At 35.8% G+C, this 19,151-nt stretch overlaps 1 protein-coding gene across 1 annotated transcript; it reads right to left on the bottom strand.

Annotated features, from left to right (window-relative positions):
* Positions 1–2,903: 2,903 nt before the first annotated feature.
* Positions 2,904–19,143, bottom strand: LOC306944484 (desmocollin-2-like; the record flags this gene model as incomplete). The annotated part of the gene is made up of 14 exons (XM_079533026.1): positions 19,087–19,143; positions 18,529–18,642; positions 17,174–17,329; positions 16,125–16,269; positions 14,669–14,835; positions 13,109–13,243; positions 11,675–11,860; positions 10,536–10,795; positions 10,184–10,326; positions 8,553–8,768; positions 7,687–7,911; positions 5,122–5,243; positions 3,868–4,104; positions 2,904–3,101 (listed from the first exon to the last, which is right to left on the bottom strand). Exons 2-14 carry the CDS (start codon positions 18,571–18,573, stop codon positions 2,904–2,906), a joined length of 2,235 nt encoding a protein of 744 aa, XP_079389152.1. The 5' UTR covers positions 18,574–18,642; positions 19,087–19,143.
* Positions 19,144–19,151: the final 8 nt, after the last annotated feature.

Here is a 19,151-nt window from a genome sequence, read left to right as displayed (position 1 = left end):
ACAGACCTGCACTTCAGGAGAGCAGACTTTGGCCTCTTCAAAGACTGACCTGGTAGAGCCTAATGGAATAAAGCCCACAAGACAACTGGCCAGCCTATGATATAAAACAACAAAAGAAATGAACTCTTTTCGTGGAAGTTCCTTTTATTTTGCAAAAATGTATTTCTCGCTGTTGTACAAAATAGTAAAACAATGTCATTGCTTGCACAACTAGGTAGTTTAGATGTGATCTAGTTGAATAAAACCAATTTTCACAATTTTTTAATGCAATTCAAGACAATAACAACCAGTAGATTATGCATTTTACAATATTTCATTTGTACGTTTTATACAAATATTATTTGGTAATCCGTATTTGTAAACTTTAATGTGATGTACTAAGTCTCCAGTCACATGATTAAAAGATGCACTGAAAACATTTTACAGTTAACATTTTGAAGCATCTCAATTACCTTTCTACTCTTTGTTTAATAGAAACAGTCCATTCAGTTTAGTAATTCAATTGGAATAAACTATTACATTTGTTGAAATGTAAAAGAAAAATAAAAATATATCTTTAATGTAAATTAGAGTAGAAAACATTGTTTTACTTTCAATAAGTTATTACTTTAACTCTAAAGCCAGTAAGCATGGAAGTCAATTTCAGCTCAAATAAATTTGGTCCATTCCTTTCAAATAGCACTACAAGTATATTTTATGAGGAAAGAAATTATTTCTAGAGGTTTTTCTATCCCACCCCAAAAGTAATTTTCAAAGAGCATATTTCATTATTTTTCCTAGGTCATCCTGAATTATAGGATGCATATATAATGAAAAAAATAATAATAATAAAAGGGGAGGAAAGGAAGGATATCAACATCACCTTAAGTGTATAGCTAATAAGTGAAGATACAAGACTGAAAGTGAGAACATCAGTAGGAGATAGATCTTCACTGGGAATCAATCAACACAGCTCCACTGACATCAGCAGTGCCATCCTGACTTATACCAGCCACAGATCTGCCTAACCATGGATAACGTATAGCAAAACTTTATATTACTGATAAGGAAGAGTAGTGTTTGCATGAGTAATGTTAACTTTTTTTTTTTTTCCTAAACTAAGTTCTGGACATCATGGTTCTCATCTAAAATTTTGCCATTGGTGACTGTCACTCTTACCACTCACTGGCAGCAGTTGTAATTCATCTCCAATTTGAAATCACACTAAAATGTATTTAACATTATTAACAACAGCTAGTTTGTACCAGAAATTGCCTGAAGCCCATTTACAGCATGAGACTAGATTTAAAAGTATTATTTTAGACTTTATGAACTTATGGAACAAACTGCAATCACTAGAAATCAGCAGCAGCTGTGCACTGAAATTCACAGCAACGTGATTATTTGTTGGTACAAAGTAATTTCTTCTCTAGATAATAAACTACAGTAAATTTTTAGAAGTATCTAAGACGTATGTTTATGGAGCAAGTGCTAAAAGCAGAATTACAAAAACAATGATAAGTAATTGCAATAAGTTTTACTCATAGACAGGAAGACATTCTTTCAAGGCACAAGAGAATTCCCAGAGTGCAGAGGACATATTACTTAACCAGGAGTGCAATTATTAAAAACATACAAAACCTTAGAAAGCAGAAATTGAATTCCAGAAATAGATTAATGACAACACTCGGATCACTCTACTGTCATTTGCCATATGCATTACAGATTCAAGATACAAGTACATACAAAACATACAGTTTATATGTATGCTTATCTCTTAAAATAACGAATGGGATTCAGATGATCTCTGCCAGAGAACTGTAAGAATGCACACCTCTACAACCACTGCATAACGCACTTTGAACAGACTCCTTCTCGCAGCGTATCTTTGCATCTGAAGTAGAGCTACCTCGAAAACACATTATTAATGAGTACATGTTCAGACCATTCGGGCTGCATCTTCTGCCAGTTCTACTTACAGAAAGAAAGTCTCATGATGTCCACAACTAGAGGAGTAAAGAAGGTAGAGGTAACTACGCTGGACAAAACTCTTGGCAATGTTCATTTCTGTAATGATACTATGTTAAAACTCACAAGAAACTGAGGTACAAACTTCTATCAAGTAAACATGAGAATTGTCTTGCATTCACTTTAAGTACAATAGTTACCCCTTGTTTCTTTTTTTTTTTTTTTTAAACTTTTTATTTCCTTAAAAGAAAAATATAAATGCGCATACAATGCTGATATCCTATGCGTTGATGCCATCAATCCCTTAGGATAGCAAGTTTGATGGGTAGTAACCCATTAGGAGAAAAATATATTTTTGAATATTATTTTACATATATACAATATATATATTTAACTTTCAATCAAAATATAAAGTTTTCCAGTGTAGTCATCAGTATTTTTTTATTTTAACATGAGAAAATGTTTTGTATCTCACATATGCTTGGTTCATATGTTAAAAATTAACAAGGTATTTGATATCCACCAGTAATATCTTTGGTTTTATTTCTACAGATCTGTAAGAAAACAAAGAAACAGAGAGAAAAGCTTTCCTTCTCCAAAGCAAAAAAAAGTAAAATTTCAAGGACAAAACAATCGTTAACGGCACTAAGTTCCGCATTTTAAGCAACCACACAGAATAGGAAGTAAAAACTAAATGGAAAATAGTATTACTCTATGAACGTAGTCTAAAGAAAAAGATGTTCTGAATCCCTTACTTTTGATGTCTAGTAGGTATAAAAAAAAATATGCCGTACATTTAATGTGTTACTTACATTCACTAAATTAATTTGGATAAACCTTTCCCCCAGAAAGCAAGAGGTGGAAGAATCTGTTGCATTCAATTCCAAAATACCTAATATCACAAAAGTAGGACAGCCACTTATTTACAGTTTTTTTCAGCACCACGAAAAACATGTTTATCTTTTTATACACGTTTCTGCCAATGTCCTAAACTTGGGTTCCAGTTGATCTAAGAAGTCAAGTGCCTCTTCTTCATGCTGATCACTGCAGCAGCCTACAGAACCAGCCAAGGATCCTTTTCCTTCATAGTTATATGAAAGGAGATAATCTTCAGAATGTTTCTGTTCTTCATCCTGTCTGCATAGATGCACCTTCTGCATAGGAAAAGAAGACATTATTACTTTCTTAAATTGTTTTTCTAAAAGTATTGCAGAAAAATAATTTTTCTTTTGATTTACCTTTCATTGATTAATTTTTAATCAGAGTGTGTCCTCTAATGGATTCCTACATACAAAAAATGCACATGATTGGTCTATATCATTAAGATTATAAAATATAAATATTAATAAAGAAATCATTTCTACTAATTATGTATGTAACAATAGAAGAGGAAGAACCTGTTTCTCAAAACTGAACAACCGATACATAAAAGTAGTTAGACAAGTAGTGAGAGTGAGTTTTTGATCCCCAAAGCATGGAGTAACTACATTTCAAATGTTGTACGTACATTCCTACACCATTGCTAAGATAAATATCATGGTGTAAGTTAGCACAAGCAAGCAGTTAGAATAAAAGCAAACAAATTAACAAAAATAAACTCATAAAAGCTTAAGTAATTATTATCAATGAAGTTAAATCTTCTAATAAAAAAAAAAAAAAAAACAACACATACCCTTTACAATTTAAGCTAAGAAAATAAAGTTATCTATCCTTATGTCTCAAAATATATAAAAGGACTTTCTGAAAGGGCAAAAAACAGGATGCAGACAAGCAAAAGAAAAGAAAAACAAGCAAACTAAAAATAAAAATAAAGAAAACAAACAAAAACCAAAGCCCTTTCTAGCCCAAATGTCTTTCTTGAGAGAACTACATAAACTGATCATAGCCCACACTCTAGGAAACCATTGTTGGAATACTTACTTCTCCTAAACGAGGATGTGTGAAATTATGCCATTCTGAATAGGAGTATCTACATGTGTCCACCATAGTTTGTCCTCCTCCTCCTTCTTTGACTGATCCCAACGTCTGATGTCCAGCTCCTCTGACTGATTCCAGGGTATGCCCTCTTCCTTTTACCATTTCAAATGCTTGCTGATCTCCTGTTTTTATTCCACATCCTACTTGATCAGTAGTTTGTAGAGGAATTATATTGTGATCCTAATAAAAGATGTTAACAGTGGAGAAACCTTTGTTTTCATTATTATTTTTACTGTATTTTTTAAACTAAAAAGACAGCAATCAGAAACTCTCCATGCTAAAAACTGAAATGCTCAGTTCTGCACAGTGACATTTTGAACAATAAGCCATCATTAGAACTGAAGTCTATGAAGATCAATAAGAGGTCTTCAGAGAAAAATATTAAGATGGGAAGAAAATCTGTAGTTGGATATGAAAGTAGATCCCACAACTCAATCATTATCCAGATGAAAGATGCACTATAACCCACACGTTAGTTTCTTACAATTACACAAAATGTTTGGTTTGCAAAGTCAACCACCTGTAACTCATTACATCAGATATACAGTCATATGAAGAAGTTCATTCTGTTTTATTCATAAAGTTTGCATATCACAAAAAAAGGAGAAATTAGTATGCAATCACAAAAATTATATACTACATTATATTTTATAAGCAGTAACAAAATTGACATTTGTCATCATTAGGAGATATTTTCTTGGTTTTCATGTTAAGTAAGCTCAATGTTTTTTAAAGAAATCATTTTGTCGGTGGAGGACAGAAGAGAAGGGATATGATTACTCACAATGATTTCATGCTAAATTTAAAATTCCTTTTCCAAGGAATAGCAACAATGTTTTGCAGGCATTCAACGTGGGCAAAAGAGTAAACTCCCATCTAATCTCATTTTAAAAAGTGACATTATAATATTTACCTGGAACTTCCAACCCAACAGTTAAAGTTGTGAAGAACTGTTAGCAGCCAAGAAGCAGCTTTTGCAATAAAAAACATTATTTATCTTAAATATATACAGTGCTAACAACTCTGCCTGAAGTAAGAATTTACAAATTCTTGTAAAATACCAAAGCATATAAACGATCCCCGCATTCATTGCTTATTTCCATTACTAAATCACTTACTTGCTGATAGGTCTCTCCTCAGACTGAAATACAATGGCATCATTACATGTTTCTACATTGAAGTAAATGGGCAACTTACCATCACTTCTTCTCCTGGAGCTTCTGTATTTGAAATGATTAAGTTGTGATTGGCACAATCATCAGTCACTTGCCTGTGCATTACCCCAGCACCACAACAGCCACAAATTGTAATTAGGATTACTACAAAGAAGAAATGTGAGAAAGATGCTATGAAGTTTACCTCGACACAGTTACCTACTTTTGTCTGAAAGCAAATTTTGTTGTGTTAGCCTAAACGCTTACGTATCGCATGTCATTAAAAAATAATACCATGTATGAAAATGCCCATATTCCAAAGTGTACAAATACACACTGTTTTTCAAGTGTTACGTGGATTTTTCACTATAGTGAAACTGTTGAACTGTAAAACATATTTTGGTTTCCCCAGAATAAATTCAAACTTTACAAAAACAGAGTCTGCAACATTTCACATTAATAAAATGCAAAAACAAAATCTAGTTGAAAAATCATGTCTTATGCCTATATGAGAACATTGTACAGCATACACTTTTTGTATACGGATATGCAGTGTCAAATTATGCCATAAGGAAATATGGGGCTGAGGGTCCCAGTATCAGAAAGTTCTGCTTCACAGAAAGGATGACAGGAATCCTGAAAGATTTCAAGTATGTTACAGAATGATCAGAGTCAGAGTGATCTTACTTTATACCTTGAACTCAATTTTCTGTTTTTACAGAAATACTATGTGTAAGACTCAGATAGAAATAATTTTGTATAAAAGAATCAAGAGCAATTAAACCCCTCCAAAACAAAGAGCTAAATATTTTATTCAAATATTTCAGCACAAGAAAGACATGGAACTCTTGGAACAGGTCCAGAGGAGGGCCACTGAGATGATCAGAGGGCTGGAGCATCCTTCCTATGAAGAAAGGTTGAGGGAACTGGGCTTGTTTAGCTTAGAGAAGAGAAGGCTCTGGGGAGACCTCACTGCTGCCTTCTAGTACTTGAAGGGAGCACATAAAACAGGAGTGGGAACTATCCAGGGTGGATAGTGACAGGACAAGGGAGAATGGTTTTAGATTGAGACAGGGAAGGTATAGCTTAGATCTTAGAAGGAAGCTTTTCACACAGTGGGTGGTAACACACTGGAACAGGTTGCCCAGGGAGGTTGTGGATGCCCCATCCCTGGAGGTATTCAAGGCCAGGCTGGATGTGGCTTTGGGGAGCATGGTCTAGTGGTTGGTGACCCTGCACATAGCAAGGGGGTTGAAACTCAATGATCATTATGGTCCTTTTCAACCCAGGCTATTCTATGATTCCATAATGACAACACTGTTGCCAGTTTTTAGCTTAAGAATAAAGAAATCCACAAGGAATAAATCAGTTCTGCCTAACTGTTCACAGAGAAATCCTCACTAAATATATAAGCTTCTATGGAAATTGCCTAGGAACCTCTCTGAAGCTCATTTAGCTGCTGCAGCTATCAGCAAGATTTGCACCAGTGATTCTGGTGGGTCACCTCTTAGTGCTGGCAGATGTGAAGACAAAACCGTAAAAACACTGAGCACTGACTACACTGGGTAAAGTCTAACCATAAAAAAGCAACAAGTATATTTTGGATGGATGCATTCAAGGAACAGGGACAAAAAGCTACTCAACATCTCACACTGCTCCCCTACTCTGCATCCTCACATCTGACTATTCCCTCCTGGCTGTGCCATGAGTTCAGGAGTTTGACTCATTTAGATAAAACACGGAACTATCTGACCTCAAACAAGTGAGCAGGTCCAAATGATGTATCTAAGTAAGAATGACTAGCTGAAATTGAGAAGGAGCACAGCAAGTTGTCCACTAATAGGGAAAAAAAAAAAAACCAAAAAACAACAACACTTTGAATCATCTGGTACTATAGCATGTCCCTGTGTCATTAAAAATGAGATGATGTTAATTGGCCTACATCAGAATCCGGTAAATAAAAAAAAAAAAAAAAAAAACTTTGTGACAATGATACATAATAGAGAGGCCATCTCACTGGTTAACAACAATATTGACTTGCTCAGAATCTTTGTCCCTGAGCAACTTCAGTAACGCAAAATGCACTCAGGGGTTTACTCCGCCTATGGAAAAATCTAACTTGTCCTCCAACATTATGCTGGCTCTTGTAAAACTTCTTGTTAAACATAGTGTCTCAGACTCTATGGTTTAATCCAGGATGCATTAAGGATTACAAAAAACAGTTAGGAAATTGATTTCCGCATTCTTACAAACAGAAATGCGCATGCCAAAGCGAGCTGTAAACTTCCCCATGAACAAACTGCAATACTTACCTGACAGTAGGATCCAGTAATTGCTACATACCCCATCCCCTTCTGGTTAAAATGCAGAACACGGTTTTTTGATCTTTTAACATGAACACATAGAACATCATAAAGTGTTCTTATAAGAATAATAAGCCACACACACGAACTATGGGATGAGATGAGAGCTAGAAGCCTTTGATATTGATACAGAGTACGTGCAGTAAACTACTGATTAGAGTTATAGAAGAGTCACACAGAGATGCCTGAATCAAGTTTGAGCAGACTAATTGTTTTGCACTTGGTAAAATAAAAAGTGTACTTACACAGCAATAGCAGTGATCCCAAGATCATTGCAAGGATGGCCCATACACCAAGAGTAACACTCCCAGCACTACGAGCAGCTCCACAATCACTTGGAGTAACGCAATCACAGTAGTTAACTGTAATTTCACTGATTCCTTGCCTTCCTGAACTATCAGATACGCTGACAGGAATAGTGTATGTTCCAAATGGAATATCACCCCTTGGTGAAAGATACACAGACTTTTCTGGGAAAAAAACAAAAAAACAAACAAAACAAAAAAAAAAAAAACCATCAAGATATGGTGTTAACTGTGTATCTGAAACCCCACTGTCACATCTGGGCTCTAAACATAATCTTTCATTCTTACAGTTAAGCCAGTATCAAATCCGTACTAGTTAGTTTAAAGCTGGTTTTGATTGATCAGTATTGACACTAACTACATGCAGAATGTGATATTATGAAGAATTTATACTTTCCACACTTTCTAAACATTAAAATTGAAAAGCAAAACCCTTATATATCCTCCTAAACACATTTAACTTATAACTATGAAGTCAACACAGTTCACTGAAGTAAATGACACTGTTTAAGTCTGCTAATAAAGACTGTCAGCAGGACTGACACATACTAAAAGCACTTCCAGTAACTGGAAAAAATTAATCCAAATCTCAGTTTATACCTCCTCCATTCTTTGATTTTGTTGCTATAGCAATGAGAATAATTCATATTCTCCATATTCAATTATATTCTCATATTCTCATAATTGAATTCCCATATTCAGTGGGAAGCGAAATCCATTTAGTTTACTGCTCTGCTTAGCAAAATAAGTGGCCAGTGACCACGGCTGAAGGATGAAATAAAACTGAGAAGAAAGTCCCAACATACCATTGTGCCGTGTTATCTTCCACATGGAACCCATGCTACGGTCAGTCATGCGATAGACTAAGGGCATGCTGTAAGAAGTCTCATCTTCATCCCCTGCACTGAGGCAGATTGGTTTTCTGTCTCTGCACATTATATAGTCAGTTGTAAGAATTCGTGGATAATTCCTGTTGCAAGGCTGGATGACAACCTGAAGGGTTCCAGTGCCTGTTTTGCCATCTACGAGATAAAAATTATTATTTTACTATTTAATACTAATATTCATTCATTTCTTTATTTCTAGTCCTAATTTCACAACGAAGTATCATTAACTGTAACAGCCAAGCTGAGAAGGTGGAAAGCAGCTATGGGTTTGGCCTAAAGCAGAGAGAGCCTTTTTTTTTTTTTGGCCACTTCTCATCTTTGCTTGACTGGTCATACAACAGATCACTTTGTTGAAAACTGCTAAATGGAATAAAACAAAGAAAAACAGAAACTTGCAAGATTGGCAAGGAACTTGTATTTTCTAGTGACACAGAAAAAAATTGACAGTTGGTGTCATTCATGTGCTATCCTCGAGTGGGTAAAGGAGGGAAAAGAAACAGGAAAGATGGAACAAGGTAGAAGAAAGTCTGCAACTGCAAGTTTGTCCTCTCTCATGGGTGAGAAAGACAGGACGATTTTTCAAGTTAAGTCTGCACTGGAAAAATATAAAAATAGAAATCTGAATTATCAAATCCTTAAGGTGAAGTGCATCTTTTTACATAGTTCAGGATCCCATACAGAAATTTCTTGACTTGCTTTGAAAATTGCCTCTTTTCAGCTGTGTAATCTGGTCATAGTTAATTGCACCAACGTGTATTGGTACAAACAGAAAGAGTACTACCAAATTAAGATGTCCCAAAATTCCATGTTTTGTGTGTGGACAGAGTTTATTTTGTTGTTCACAGGCATCTTACGTGAGTACATACACTGCTCTAACAGGAGGATGAGAAAAGAAGGGTAAAAGAAACAAGGTAAAGGAGGCTATGACAAACTGAGAGACAAAAGCAGAAAGACTTCCAGTATTTCTGCTTCCCTACAACATTTCTCCCTCCCCTGGAAACAAGTATGCTTCTTTCAGCCATGAAGTGCACTTTATTACCAAAACTTACATGTAAGAACTGAATCTATCCATCCTAATCTGTTTTTTTTTTTTTTTTCTAATCTAAGAATCAGAAATGCTTGTGTGTTATAGAGAAATTATATCAAATTTACTTCTTAAAAGTATCACCGGGAATACCTAACTGTATATAAAATAAGCACGATGTATGTTTCTACAACAGAATCTCTAAGCAATTTAAGTTGGTGTAGTTTACATGTAATTTTAATATCCAAGCTTCAGAGACAGTTATGATACCTAGCTGTAAAGCAACTTCTCAAGGTATGCTTTTTATTCTTGCTGATGTTTTAGCACAGAAAGGCTAAAAATAACTCCTGCCATTGGATATATAAGGGTAATAATATTACCTAAGCAATTAATAGAGTCATCCCAAAAGTAAGACAACAAACTGAGTGCACATCATGTCTGAATCAATGTAGCTGTAGCTATGTTAAATTTGCACATGAAATTCTTCCACAAAGTACAAATGATGATGAAAACATTTAGTACTCACTTCTGTCTATTGCGAGGACTGTGATATTGCATTGGCCTCGTTTGACTTCTCCTAGATCTCGGTCCAAGACTCTAACAGTTCTGACTTCACCTGATTTTTCATCAATATTGACCCAGTTACACTGTCCAGGTGGTATTTTGTAGCTGTTAAGAATAATTTTCATGTTTAGCTGAAGATCTCAAATGCACACACATGTATATTTACATATACACACATGCCTACACAAATGCATGTATACACACACACACACACACACACACACACACACACACACACACACCCCAACATTCCCCCTTGCCATACCCCTCCTTGCTTTACTCCAAATAAATTAGTAGACAACAGCGTTTCATACCAGATGCCTTCACTATTTCCAGTTTCTGGATCTTCTGCTAGATATTTCCCAATATTTGTCCCAATGTCATCACATTCGCTAGCATCCATGCGGAAGAAACAGGGTTTAAACACCGGCCCCTCGTCTATATCTAGGACATTCACTGTAACAGTGCAGGTGCTCTGAACAACTTGTTGTGAATGTGGTGCCAGCATGTAGGGTGCCTCATTGTTGACTGCAATCACGAGGATCCTTTGCTTGGCATTTTCATAATCCAGCCCCTGAAACAAAGATACACACATATACATACACAAACACACAAACGTTTTCCCCTCCCACTTCAAACCTATATAAAACTTGGCATTGTTTTCTCTTAACTATTATTAAGTAAGTAAAACTGTGTGTAAAACTTATTTACAAAAGAAATCAGGTATCGCTCTGGAGCATCCAGCTTAAGACACAGTAAAAGGACAAGATATGAACAATAACCATAAAACAAGTCATGTTTTGAATGTATCAAAGAAAAGAACTTTCTTTGATAGAAACAGTCCCTAATAAGATAATGAGCATCACTGTGCATATTTAGATGAACATTCTGCTAGTGAATTACCAACAGAACTGAAATATGAACTAGATGTGTGGCAGGACTTTCTCCTCCCAGACCTAACTGACCATATTTTCTTTCCAGCACAAGTCAATCATGATTCATGCCAGCACCTACATTTATTTCCCAGTAAGACATCATATGCTGCAAATACATCTTAATTTGTAGGGCTGATGAGTAGTTATCTGCAAATGTAATTCTTCAGATACATTGTCCAAGGACATCTTATGCCATTAATAAAGTTATTTATATCCTTAAGTTATAATACACTCTGGTCTACTACAGAGCTAAGATAGATATAAGAAAATACAGACACAGCTTTGTCACAGAATCATAGAATTGCTAGGTTGGAAAAGACCTTGAAGATCAAAGTCTAACTGAAACCTAACCATAGTACCATAACTCTAGCAACCCAAATGAAAAATTTCAGTGATTATCAGTAACAAAAAATACATGATAGCTTCTCTACTCTTATCACTTATTATCTACATTATTGGCTTTAAAAGCAACACCCGAAGACAAAAATGTTGCTCTACAAAGTCCTATTTTTACTTACCTTAACAACACAAAGTATTCCTTCATTTGTGTTTCTGTCTGTTGTAATTTCAAAGGTATGGTCATCATTTCCTCTTATAATTTCATACACAGCTGTGGAGCCAGGTGCCCCAAACTCATCGGCATCAACAACAGAAATTCTCAGGATGTCTACATTCACTCTGTTTTCTTCCACTTGTGTTTCATACTTGGAGTTATCAAAAGAAAAATAGTTAATTTTAAATCATAGAACACCACACAACAATTCAGGAGTGAACAACACTGTATTTAAAACTTTAGACCACAATGCTGGACTTAAACTCGAAGAGCCAATCTACCACACTAGTACAACGACTTATTTCATTTCAGCGCATTAATGTACTTCCCCAACATCTTCCTCACACAGACTGAAACAGGAACTTGCCAGTGTAGCTCCTTTACTCCCAGCTATCAATAACGTAAAGCCTGGAATTCTCCTTCCAGGAAACGTAAATGAGCACAGTTCTCTTGAGCTGCAGATGAGCATATGTGTACAATGTAATTAAGAACAGCATTTAAAAAATGCCACAGGTTAAATAAAAATATATATATATATAAACAAGTCATAAGAACTTGAAGAAAGGCAAAATACATTTCTACTTGGATGACAATGGACAAAAGGTTTATATATATATATATATATATTTTTTTTTAAGAGCTGTGCCATTCTGTGCAAGCTCAAGAAGCAGGATAAGAGTGGTTCTGAATTAATATTATTGATGATGTTCTACAGTAGCAGGAAGAAAAGATTATGCATGTGTATTCTTCATAGATAGTGACCTGCTCTTCTTCAATATTGTATTTTATCCATTTTCATACCGTCTCCTACAGCATTTCAGCTGTATATATGCTTATTGAGATATACTAAGTTCTAAAAAGAGAAATTAACCTAGGAATTAAATGTCAGCTTTGTTTCCTGGCAAAAACTTTTGAAAGCTAGCAGTCAACATTTTATTTATGTTAAAATGTGAATGAAGAAGGGAAAATAATGAAATGAAAATCCCTGCATCTACTTCACTGACATTAACACGAGTCAGTCAGAGGCTGGTCAAAGGTAATGGGGTCATGAAAATGCTTAGGAGTCAATCTGTCCCTCCACCCCTACCCCTTAAAAAAAAATAAAAATAAAAATAAATCACAGAATCATAGTATGGTCAAATTACAAGATTCCTATGATAGCTCATTGCAGAAGAGAATTACTCATGTTAGCTTTCTCCCAATGGTCATATAAGACCATTGACTCACAACAACTAATTACCAAACAGTGTAACAACCAATAGGGCATTCACAAAGGTTTATGTTGGCATCAACTGTCTTAAGATATTCAGAATCATACTTGAAGGAATACCCATGAGGAAATCAGAGAAGTGATAAAAATAATTCCTTCACCCTTTACAGACAATTTATGAAGACTTACTTGCAACTGCTTAAAAGTCGGTGCGTTGTCATTTGTATCTTCAATCTTAATGATAGCTGTCCCTGTTGTGCACAAACCAAAAGGCTGACCTGCCATATCTCTCACTTCTATTAATAAAGTGTACGCGGACACCAGCTGAAAAGAATAAAAGTAGACAGAAGTTTGATATATATATATATATATATATTTTTTAAACACAGCAACAGAAATAAGTGTTTCATTCCTGTTCTGCAACTCAGCTCCAGAGTGCACTGTTGTATTTTGCAGGGGACTGGACTGAGTTTGAAGCATCTTCCCTACAGTTCCAGAAGGAAAATGAGTATAATAGTGCTGAGCAGCACCCAGTTCAAAATCTGTTAGAAAGCATAAGCTGTATCCTGCATCAAAAAAAGCTCTCCAGAACATTCACAAACACCTTTGTTTCCCAGTATCTGATAGTTTGGAGGACTCAAATGATGTGCCCTTATCTGTTCTCTTTCACTCCCCCTTCAGAGCATTCTCCACGTTTCCAGCACTTTCAGTCTGTGGCTACTTTTCATTAAGCTTATTTCTCTCAAATCAGTGACTTGAATCACAACAACAGAATGTCTTTTTTTGAAAAAATCTTACAAATACCTGAGCAACCTAGGAAATTAGGGGCTGGACACAAAGAAGGTGCTTGCAAATCGAGACAGTAACCCCACTGCAGAACACCTGAAAGCATTAGGTTTCCTGGGTAAAAGAAAAAGGATCTCCTGTTTCACTTCATAGATTTATTATTAAAAGATGAGTAGACTTTTTCAAACTTTAAGTTCTTCAGCAGTCACTGTGACTGCTTCCTTAGCAGTTACAGTGATACTTGGTGACTGCATTTTTCTCTTGCTAGAAAATCTGTACCTGATGTGCCTGCAAGGGCACAATTTTGCAATTCACTATTGATGTGGATTTTCACCCACGAAGTAACATAAATGTTCTAGAATATAATTATTTTTATCCTAAAAAAAATGTGGTTGTAGCAGTTTGGCTTTTTTCTTTTTAATAGAACATCTATCTTATGCTAGAAATAAGATTTCTGATCACATATGCCTGTTTTTCTAATGCAAACAATCTCTCACGTAACCTTTTATCCAAAAAACTCTTAACATAATAAAAAGTAAAACCTCTCTATACTCCTTATCTCAAAGTTATTTAACAACAATAAATGCTTTGTGCACTTATCTCAGGAAGCACTGCATTACTGTTTAGGTTTTACAAATTTCTGTTGAGTGGAGGATGACTGATTACATGCAGCAAAATTAGTTCATCTTCCCTGTAAAGAAGCAGGCAGCATCTCACATGGAGCTTAACTAGGAGGAAAGAGCAGCCATGGGATTCATGAACAGAGAAAGAGTAAGAATCCATAGTCAGCTCTTCAGTGTTAAACAGGAGAACAGCAAAAGATTCCCTACCAAGGCTAGCTAGAAACTCGGATAGACAAAGAAAGAGGCAACATAAATGCTTTATCTGTTGATTCTCATGCCAGGGATTGAAGTGAGATGTGTGCACTGAATCTAGTGCTAAATATACATCAGGAAATATCACCTCTCTATCCAGCTGTGGCGATAACACAGTAATGACACCTGTGTCACCATGCAAAGAAAACGCTGGGGTTACTGAAGGAGCTTGTGACACAATGCGGTATTTCAAAGTAGTATGCAGAGTATACGGCTCATCTCTGTCCTCTGCAGTCACTGTTCCAACAACCACACCTGTGAACACAATACAGCAATTTTAAGTTACAGAAAAAAAAAAATCTACAAGTAGGCAAACACTACTTGAAGATGTATTTCTATTTCAGATTGGTAAAAACAGCTACTATCTGTTAGGTTTAAATCCAAGTGCTTTGAAAACACAATAAGTAGTATGGAAAATATGATAATACTGTAAAATTGACTATTTTAATCTTCTATTTCTTCCTCGTTCTCAAACAATGTTGCAATTATTGACAAAGGAATAATCAAAAGAAACATAAATGGTCTAGATTTTAGCTACTTCTAACTGAACATCCCAAACACAGATGAAGTGGAGGTTCAGTGATTTCTGACACAGTCCAAATTGCAGCACTGCCCATTGGGGCACATTGCTTACCCAGTCTGGACTTCACTGTTAACCCATAATTCATCCAGTTGAAAGTAGAAGAGGTCAGAGAATTAAATGCCACTGATGCTTTGAGAGTGAATGTGAAGATACTGCCTTCTTTGTGAAACAAGTCAGACTCTCCTCACTCTGTACACCCAGTCCAGTAAATGGAAGGGAATGGCAAACCACTATCTTTCCATTCCTTCTCTGTGGCCAACTTTTTTCCCTGCTTTTATTCTTCATAACATCTGAATTCAGCAACAGGCAAATCCCTGCCCTTCTACGAGTACAGGTGGAAACAAGCCTTTAATGTGTTTTCAAGAAACATTTAGATGTGGTATTAAGAGACATGGTTTAGTAGGGAAATATTTGTGGTAGGTGGGCAGTTGGACTAGGTGACCTTGCAAGTCTTTTTCCAATGTTGGTAATTCTATCATTCTTTGATCTTCTGCTGCACAGACAGAAAGTGTCCTACTTTAATTCAAAACCAACACAAGTAATCTTAAATCAAAAGTTTTTCACACCTTCAAATACCACTAACTTAGTTGTGTAGGAGACTATTCTTTTAAAATTGTTGCTCTGTGCTGTTCTTTGCAATCAAAGCTTTTAATGGAGGCAGTTCACTGTGGATAAATTAATAAAAAAAGTCTTCTGAATTTATTATGCTGCTTAAAGAATATTGAATCATCTCTGTTCTAAAAAAAACTCTTTGACACATTACTTTTCACTTTTTTATGTTTTTTTTTTTTTTATTTCTGTTCATTTAAAAAAAATTTTTTGAGCTGCTCCTTGAAAATTCAGTCTTTGCTGCAAAGAAATATTACTTCGGCAATCCCACTGAACTGGAATAAACAGCACATTACTACACAATTGAGATAAGTAATGGTAACTGCGCTGATCAGTTTGAAACAATTCTTACCAGGCTTGGAGTTTTCAGGGACACAAAACTCAAAAACATCCTGTGTAAAATATGGAGCATTATCATTGTCATCCTCTATTCTGATTGTATGCACAAGGGGTACCTCCGGTGAATAACCATCTGGAGTGCTTGCAAAGCAAATGATCTGTAAGACAGAAATTCAGTAATTCACCTCATACTTAAGCACCATGAAGTGTTATTACACTTTCAGCTCTTACACTTTCAACTCTTAAAATTGATGGAGTCAAGAAAAAGAAATGCAGCATTTCAACTGTGCCCTCCTCAAGACCAACCAAGTGGAAGGGGAAGTGATGGCAACTCAAAAACTTGAACAGTATTCCAATCTTTCCACTTTTCACTTCCCTCACTAGCAATATTTGAGATGCTTTCCCACCCCAATTTTGTCAAGCATGTCTTCCAAGTCTTTTGAACACAATTTTTGATGTACCATTCAAACAACTTCAGCATTACCAAAAATCCAGATATAATTATTGTTACTTATAACACAATCAAGAAAAGCAGCAAAACTATCTATCCGTTACAACATTCTTTAGTTGCAATGCAAAAATAGGTAGTGAAAATTACCCATCTATTCAGAAGCTGTTTCTACTAACTGCCTTCTTACACTTCTCAGCCAGCAGAGAGAGCACTCTACCCTGTTAACAAAATAGTAAGCTCAAAAATAGAGCCATCTGGAATTTGTCACAATCTGTTTTCTATGCAGACCTTTTCAACTCTCTCTGAAAAACTCTGGGATGACTTCAAACTCTGCCTAGAAGTAATGCAAATCCAAAAGCTCATTGCAACTATGCTGTAATTAGAGCTTAGGCAGTGAAAAGCAGAGCTCTGATCTGAATAACCAGCTATTTCTGTATTTGTCATCTGTTTCATCCCTCCAACACTAGACACACCACTCTGAACAGACAGCTGATCATAGATCCTGTCTGCTCCATGTCTCCATTGTAACCCAGCTTTCACACACACACACACAACATAAAAAATATAAGAAATAAAGGACGTAACTATATTTACATTATGGAGCCCAGTACCTGAAAACTTGGATACTGCTCACGGTCTACTGCACGAGTAGCAAAGATATTTCCAGTTTCTCTTTCTATGTAAAACAAGCCCTTTGGATCTTGATCAATTCCTGGTCCACTTGCAGAATAATAAATGGTGTAGTTCTGAGCCGTATCTGACTGGACCTACGAAGAACACATTTTTAAACCCAGGGTAAAACAGCAGCAGCACTCTAATACTTCCTACAATCACATACACAGAAGCAGAAGATTTCAATGACGAAAATAAAACCCAATTTATTTATTTTCTTCAGCAGCTTAGGCTTCTCAGAATAGGGAAACAGACCGACTTGTAGCTGCCTTCCTTTATAAGGTGTGTGCATGGGGATAGGTAGTTAATTCAAACTCAAACATTTACCATGAAACAATTTAAGAAATGATAGCATGCATGGAAAAAAATATAATTCTGATCTAGAAATCTACTATTTCTAAAATGCTGCATTCATACATATTCATATACAGATGGTTCTTATGTGTGCCTCTGCTCAAAAGATTTTAGTTCCAATGCATTCACTGACAATATGACTTGTAATTAATGAAAACAAAAAGCAAAGGAAAAGGAAAAAGAAAACAACCTATAGCTTAGTCTAGGAACGTGCCAATTTAAATAGCCTCTCCACACCATACTACAAGCAGTAAGGAGGTAACATCAGCAGTTATCTATTTACAGACAACCCCCTCCCCAAATACTTCCCCTATCTACTGAAAGCCAGAAGTTAGGCAGATAAGATTAGCAGAATGATTGCTCTGTACAGACTCTGTTATTACACTCATCTCTAAGTATCTGCTACCAGACATTCTATAATGTAGAGAAGGCAGATGCATTAATGATAACTACAGTTCTTGTATTCCTCTTTCATGTCTACTTGTTTACATACTGGCGGTTCTCTTCCTAATAACACAAACAATATTCAGTCTTAAATTCTACAGATATTCACTCCGAACTCCAGAAAGTATACAGACAAGTGGACAAAATCTTATCTTCCCTGTTTCTACTAAATCTTCTAAGCAATGTTATAGCATTTTTGTGGAGATTTTCCTGTTCAAACTACATGCTTCATAGATTCATTGATTTCTAAGCAGAAGAGCTCTCCTATCATAGTATGCTTTTCTGCTTTTTACAACTGTAGCACCTTTCCAGTTACTACCATCACAAGTTATTTCAGCAACAGGATCTCGAGAAGCATAAAACAGAGCAAGACAGAGGAGGAAGAGGAATGGTATCAGTGGACAGTACATGAGTTGCTCGCTTCTGTTCTTCATACATCATAATCATCACACAAAAGGACGATGCACTGTAAAATTAAGATCTGTATAAAATGTACCTGCTGAATTTGTAGTGGGAAAGGTCCAAGTGAGTTCTCTATCATAACAGAAGGAATTGGGCCCCATCGTCTCTTGGTTCGCTTGAGAACTGTATCTCTAGCGTGCCTAGTCTTCTGTGTGCGGGTCAAAATGACAGGTAAGAAAATATCCATATAACTGTATACTTTTGCTTAACTTTCATAATGCTTTTCCACACATCCACCCCACTTTTTCACACTATCCATTTTTCCAAGATCTCTATTTCTGATTGTATGTGTGACAGTAATCCAGGAGGTTTTTCATTCACTGTAAACAAGATCTGCCTGAACGCCTCAAACACGGCTTTTAAGATTCTTGACATTCCTTTTTAAGCTCTTTGTTAGCAACCCCTCTTTCAAGCAGGATATCTGCTGATTCAATTGACACTGCAATCAGCAACTGCCACAAATACACACCATAGTGCAGACTGCGTTGCCTGATTATTTGAATTCTGAAAATCCAACTGTTCACCCAACATGAAACCATACTCTGTACAATCACACCCAAAGAAGGAAGGTACCTAAGAATTAGAGGCCCACCTTTTTGTCATCTGTCTCCAAGTCAATAAGTATTTTCTTTTCTACATGTTCTTGAAGATCTTTAA

The sequence above is a fragment of the Tetrao urogallus genome, assembly GCF_951394365.1.
Source record: "Tetrao urogallus genome assembly, chromosome: 3".
NCBI classification, from domain to species: domain Eukaryota; kingdom Metazoa; phylum Chordata; class Aves; order Galliformes; family Phasianidae; genus Tetrao; species Tetrao urogallus.
This window is presented reverse-complemented; position numbering and strand designations above follow the sequence as displayed.